Source organism: Zea mays, chromosome 6 (genome assembly GCF_902167145.1).
Source record: "Zea mays cultivar B73 chromosome 6, Zm-B73-REFERENCE-NAM-5.0, whole genome shotgun sequence".
Taxonomy (NCBI): Eukaryota; Viridiplantae; Streptophyta; class Magnoliopsida; order Poales; family Poaceae; genus Zea; species Zea mays.
Genome location: NC_050101.1, coordinates 83561664 through 83567597, shown reverse-complemented (window position 1 = coordinate 83567597; position 5934 = coordinate 83561664). Strand labels below are relative to the sequence as shown.

Below are 5934 nucleotides of genomic sequence, written 5' to 3'. Positions count from 1 at the left end.
CTTCTTGGGGCTTAAAGCCCTATTAGAACAAGGTTCAGTGTAAGTGTATTCCTATCTTAAGACAGTAGGATGTGACTGGACCCACCAAGGTTAGTATGACCTTGCAAGTTGGACCCCACATCTAAAAGCCTCGGATGGGTCCATAGCATTGGCTTAACGGGTAAGTCTCAGACACAATCCATTTAATCTGTTGTATACAATATTACAGGCCTAACAAGTGTGCTATTGCTATGACTTAAGTTGTAGAGTACTCGATAACACTATGTAGTACCTACAACGATCATGTTGTCATGTGTGTGCACGCGAAGTGTACGATAAACTTAGGGTAAAAAAGTCAAACGAATTATAAATTAGAACAGAGAGAGTATAATTTTTAACCAAATTTTATGAAATGAGGCACTTTAGAGTAGTTTTTCTACGTAGAGCCTCATATTTTAATTTGAGACACTAGTTCGAGGCATTGTTGGAGATGCTCTAACTAATAAAACACATATATAATTTGTTAAGATTTTTTATTATTTTTAATAGTTTTTCATACGACGAATATATGGAAAACCAGCATTTTTTGCCAGAAAAAATAGATAGATGTCGATTTATGTTCAGTCATACCTATGCTTGAGCCCGAATTTGGATTTATGTTTAGATATAGAGAGATAGATATAGAATTAATTACAGATGTCACCTTTTTTTGACGAAACTAGTACGTGACCGTACAGCATCGACAGCACGAATCTCACGGTTCGGCCCCACCGTACCTGAAAGGAAATGACCGGTCCCGCCAACAAGTGTCAGGCTGCGCATCCCTCCTCTTCCCGTATCGTCTCCGTCCCCACGCGGCCACGCCTCCACAGGCCGCGTCGTTCCCGCCGGCATCTCATTCGCTCGTCTCCGCCGGTCGACGTTACGCCGCGTCGCCACACGCCCCCCCGGCCGCTCCTATCGCTACCACCTCTCCTCTCCTGAAGCCACCCGGACGCCGGACGCAATGGATTTTTCAACCGCATCTACCTCCTCTCCCCATGGCGCCGCCGCCCGCGCCGCCTGCTGACTGGACCCCTGATCTAAGGCCCGTAGCCAGCGTGCCCGTGCCCATCACCGTTCCGAGCCCGCGGGACCACACTCACCACCACCACCACCTAGTCGATCGTCGGGACACGCCGCGGGGCCGCGCGTGGGAGCCGGAGCGGAACCGGCGCGGAGAGGCGATGGACGGTGCTGCAGTGGTCAAGCTGATGTCCGGCGAGGCTGGGTATGTCTTAGAAGACGTGCCGCACGTGTCAGACTACCTCCCCGATCTCCCGGTGAGTACCGGCGATCCGTGCGAAGGTGATCGATCTGGTGTTTGACGCGGTGAATGGTTGATTGAATGATCGGTCGTTGTTGCTCGAGGAGACGAGGGCGAGGTTGCCCGCTGCGTGGCATCGTGGTTTGAGAAAGTGGAATCCTAGGATGATTGGGTGCGAATCTGCTAGAAGCCGAGAACCTTAAAAGTCGTCAGCGACTTCTGTTACGGCTTTCAGTTTATTGTAGGACTTTCGTGACTGGAACATCCAGTGCTTTTGTCTATAGCAAATTGGCAATCGCCATTTGAGTGATCGACGAAGTACATGCCCAACATTTCCACTCTTTTCTGGTTTCTAGTTTGCTCATCAGTTATAGGCGGTTTGGCATTAGTTATGGAGTGTACGGATGAAATGTTGAATCTGAGAGATACTCAGAAGTCACCGATTTGTGACTAGGGGTGGTGATAGACGATCCAAATAATTTTGATCTCTTAATTAATTTTAGTTCAGAAATAAATAGAAATATAACTTGATCCTAATGTGATTTAATCCTTAAATTTTATATTGTAAAATTTAGAGCTTATTACCACATCTATCTGTGACCATGACACATTTTTTGTTTCATGCTGCAGACCTACCCAAATCCATTACAAGATAACCCGGCATACTCCGTTGTGAAGTAAGCTTGAAGTTGCTGGCTTGATTAGTTCTGTTTTTTTCCTTTTCTGCGTTGTACCTAACTTGCTCTCTTTCTTCTCCCTTAGGCAATACTTTGTAAACCCAGACGACACTGTCTGCCAGAAGGTGAATTGTCGCTGAACTTGCAGTCCACTCACATTTTTTCTGTCAAGAAATACTTCACTTCTCCAAAATATTTACATCAATCCTCAATGTAGATTGTTGTTCACAAGGATGGCCCCAGAGGGAACCACTTCCGTCGTGCCGGACCTCGCCAAAGGGTATACAAACCTTGTGCTTTTCACATTCTCTACGCTAATAGCAAAGCTAGGAGATAAGGGGGAGACAATATAATATCACTAACCTTGTAAGTTTCTTTCAAAAACCTTGTAAGTTTCTTTCGTTCTTTGTAACCTCTGGTTGTCTTGGTTAGGTATATTTTGAACCGGATGAGGTCCATGCATGCATTGTCACTTGTGGAGGATTGTGCCCGGGACTTAATACTGTGATTAGGGAAATTGTATGTGGATTATCTGACATGTATGGTGTCACCAAGATACTTGGGATTCAGGTAAAGTACATTACATCATTCCATGAAGTCTACATAAAGTACACAATCAATCATTCTCCCACAGGAGTTCTTCAAGCACTCACTTGATGTCCTCATCTTTTTTTTTTCACAGGGTGGGTATAGAGGCTTCTATGCTCGCAACACCATCACCTTGACTCCAAAGATTGTAAATGACATTCACAAAAGGGGTGGAACTGTTCTCGGATCATCTCGAGGAGGCCATGACACCGTGAAGATAGTTGACAGTATCCAAGATCGTGGCATAAATCAGGTAAATGAAACAAAATAACAATTATACTCTTAATCTTTTTCTCTTTTATGTATCACTCTGTCTTATTTCCTGGCACTGTGAAGACTCTTTTACCAAGGTTTGACACTTAAACTTTCACATTGGTTTAACTCTGATTATTTGTTTCAGGTCTATGTAATTGGTGGTGACGGTACTCAGAGGGGTGCTGGAGTGATATTCGAAGTAAGCACAACTGTAGATTCGCTGAAAGTTTTTTCGGACCTGTTTGAATTATATTTTTTTAATAGTGAATTGATAGCTAGTCAATCATGTATTGGTGTAATTTGGTTGTAAGTTACTCTTTACTTGAATCTTCTTCAGGAAGTTAGAAGACGCGGCCTCAAAGTTTCTGTTGCTGGCATTCCAAAGACTATTGATAATGACATCCCTGTAATATGTTTCTCCACATTTTAGTGATATTTTGGTGGAAAAAATGGAAGATGACATTTGACATGATCACATGAACCTTGTGTGCACGAACTCACTGTTACCCATGTTTCAGGTAATTGACAAGTCATTTGGTTTCGACACAGCAGTTGAGGAGGCTCAACGTGCAATAAATGCTGCTCATGTGGAAGCTGTAAGTGCTGAGAATGGTATAGGTCTCGTCAAGCTAATGGGCCGGCACAGTGGTAAGCTTCTATGAGAGACCAATATGTGGCTAGTAACATATGATACTTGATGCCTGTCAATTGTATGTGTCAACTAACTAACTCTTGGGTATGTATCTGCTTATATCTTTGTGCTGTAAGTTTCATCTTTGAGGAACTCCAGTGCTATATGAAAATCGTTAGATGTCTTTATGTTTTCAATAGTTTCATGAATATCTGTGGAAATTTAAATAACATTTTGAATCTCCTTGAACAGATATATCAAGTATGGTTAACCGTTGCTTGTTATGTTTCATTCTTTCTTGACTGAAAAATTTGGCAGTAGCTAGCATATGTGAGATTATTTAGTTGTGGGTGTTCCACTTCCATCTAGATTGTATTTAGTTCATTTTTTTGTTTGTATATGCAAGGAACATCGATAGATAGTCAGTGCCTATATTTCTTGGGGTTCTTCTAGATAAGGGGGTGAATTGTTTGAATCTAGTTCAAATTTGAAGTAGACCCCAAAAGCTCTTGTCCTTGCGCCCCTCACTGATCTCAAGATCAACCAGAAATTCGACTAGTGAGTAGTGACATTCTTTTACTAACGCAGGTTTTATCGCACATTATGCTACCCTCGCTAGCAGGGACGTGGTACGTCCGCATCTCCATCGAGTCAAAAACGTTTAAGGTGTATTTTCATGTTTCCACACAAGAATAAAGGGATAAAATATTTTCCTTTTTGTCAGGATTGCTGCTTGATCCCAGAATCACCATTCTATCTGGAAGGTGAAGGCGGACTTTTTAGATATATAGAAAGACGTTTGAAGGACAATGGTCATATGGTTATCGTTGTCGCGGAGGGTGCTGGACAGAAACTTATCGCTGAAACCATGCAGTCAATTGGGAAAGATGCTTCAGGCAATCAGCTGCTTCTTGATGTTGGTCTTTGGTTATCTCAGAAGATAAATGTGAGGCTTTGATATCCCATACTTACATGTCCCATCTACTGTTTACTTCTTCTGCCTCTGTTTTGCATCAGATGATGTCACAGTACTAATGTTATATGCATTCCTATGTTCTAGTCATCTTCAATAAAAGTTCTTGTCTAATCAATGTTGTACTCGTGAATCCAGGAATATTTCAAGAAAAACAAGATGACCATTAATCTGAAGTACATAGGTCAGTGATTTTCTCTGGTATCATGCTTGCTTTACGGCAAGAATTGCTAGCATCAAATATCTCAGATGCTGTTATCCTACTGCAGATCCAACGTACATGATACGTGCCATTCCTAGCAACGCCTCTGATAATGTCTACTGCACACTGCTAGCTCACAGTGTGGTCCATGGAGCCATGGCTGGATACACTGGTTTCACCATCGGTCAAGTGAATGGTCGGCATTGCTATATCCCCTTCTACGTAAGTCACCCTATGAAGGAGTGGGACACAGAATTCTTTCTACTAAATTCAACATCGCAGCATCTAATAAGACCTACACATTGTTTTGAACCACCCACTCCAGAGGATAACAGAGAAGCAGAACAGGGTCTCGATAACCGACAGGATGTGGGCAAGGCTTCTGTCGTCGACCAACCAGCCGAGCTTCCTCTGCAACAAAGTCATCGAAGAGGCAAAGAAGGAGCAGGAAAGAGCGGCGCAGCTTTTAGATGGCTCGCCTTCCCATCGGAAGGTTGACGACGAGGTTGCAGCTTCCAACTTGGGTCGTACCAAGTGAGGTGAACCTTTTTTTCCTGTCCAAAGTTTCAGTAGCTATGGCGACCGGTGTTGCTGCTGCTCAGTGGTCTGTGCTCCCTGTCCATTTTTTTTCTAAAAAAAGAACACGTTATCCCTTTCTAGTTTAAACAGAGTGTTGAATAATATCGTGTGTATAATTTGGCTGGCACATGGCTGACTATCTGAACATGCCATTTTCAGTGCTATTCAAGTAGATTCTTTTGTAAATATATGTAGACGCGGAAGTGGAAGAGAATAAAATATCTGATATATTAAAACGTGACCCGTTTTGCTGCGCTCTCCGCATTCGGTGGCTTCCCAGCCATCCATCGCGCGACGCGTGTGGCCCGCTCGCCTTTGCTCGCACGACAGCATTTCACAGACCCCGAAATTTTTCTTGAAGTTAACAGAGCCGAGCTACATCACGTCCGCCCCTCCCTCTCCCTCTCCCTCTCTCTCTCGACGACACACCAGGCCACCACGCACAGGCTCTGTCCCATGGATGCCGACCACCTCATGGTGTTCAAGATATGCACCGCGTCGCGTCCGCCGATGATGAGGGCCCACCTGCTGGCGGCGGCGCAGCGGCGGCCGACGGTGGCGCTGCTTCTGGGCCTAGCGCTCGCCTTCTGCCTCGCCGTCCTCTCCATCCAGTCCTCCTTCTACGCCGCCCCAGGTACGGCCCTTCCGCCCCGCATTCCGAAGCCCTAGCCAGCACACCAAGCCGACGGGTTCGCCCTGCTCTCACGCAGGGGCGCCAGGCAGGAGGCTGGATCTGGACGCCGA

At 44.7% G+C, this 5934-nt stretch overlaps 1 protein-coding gene across 1 annotated transcript; it reads left to right on the top strand.

Annotated features, from left to right (window-relative positions):
- Positions 1-805: 805 nt before the first annotated feature.
- LOC103629493 (ATP-dependent 6-phosphofructokinase 7) lies at positions 806-5431 on the top strand. Its single transcript, XM_008650598.2, has 14 exons — positions 806-1301; positions 1916-1962; positions 2048-2087; positions 2180-2242; positions 2395-2532; positions 2645-2803; positions 2951-3004; positions 3143-3211; positions 3324-3453; positions 4025-4065; positions 4161-4382; positions 4548-4593; positions 4679-4833; positions 4937-5431. The coding sequence occupies exons 1-14, from the start codon at positions 1020-1022 to the stop codon at positions 5147-5149; spliced, it is 1659 nt and encodes a 552-aa protein (XP_008648820.1). The 5' UTR covers positions 806-1019; the 3' UTR covers positions 5150-5431.
- The last annotated feature ends 503 nt before the right edge of the window (positions 5432-5934 follow it).

Excerpts from the sequence above, each read along its gene's own strand:
- LOC103629493 (XM_008650598.2), top strand. The coding sequence starts at position 1,020 with ATGGCGCCGCCGCCCGCGCCGCCTGCTGACTGGACCCCTGATCTAAGG. Across the intron at positions 1,302-1,915 it reads ACTACCTCCCCGATCTCCCG|ACCTACCCAAATCCATTACA; the intron begins GTGAGTACCGGC and ends TTCATGCTGCAG. Across the intron at positions 3,454-4,024 it reads GCTAATGGGCCGGCACAGTG|GTTTTATCGCACATTATGCT; the intron begins GTAAGCTTCTAT and ends TTACTAACGCAG.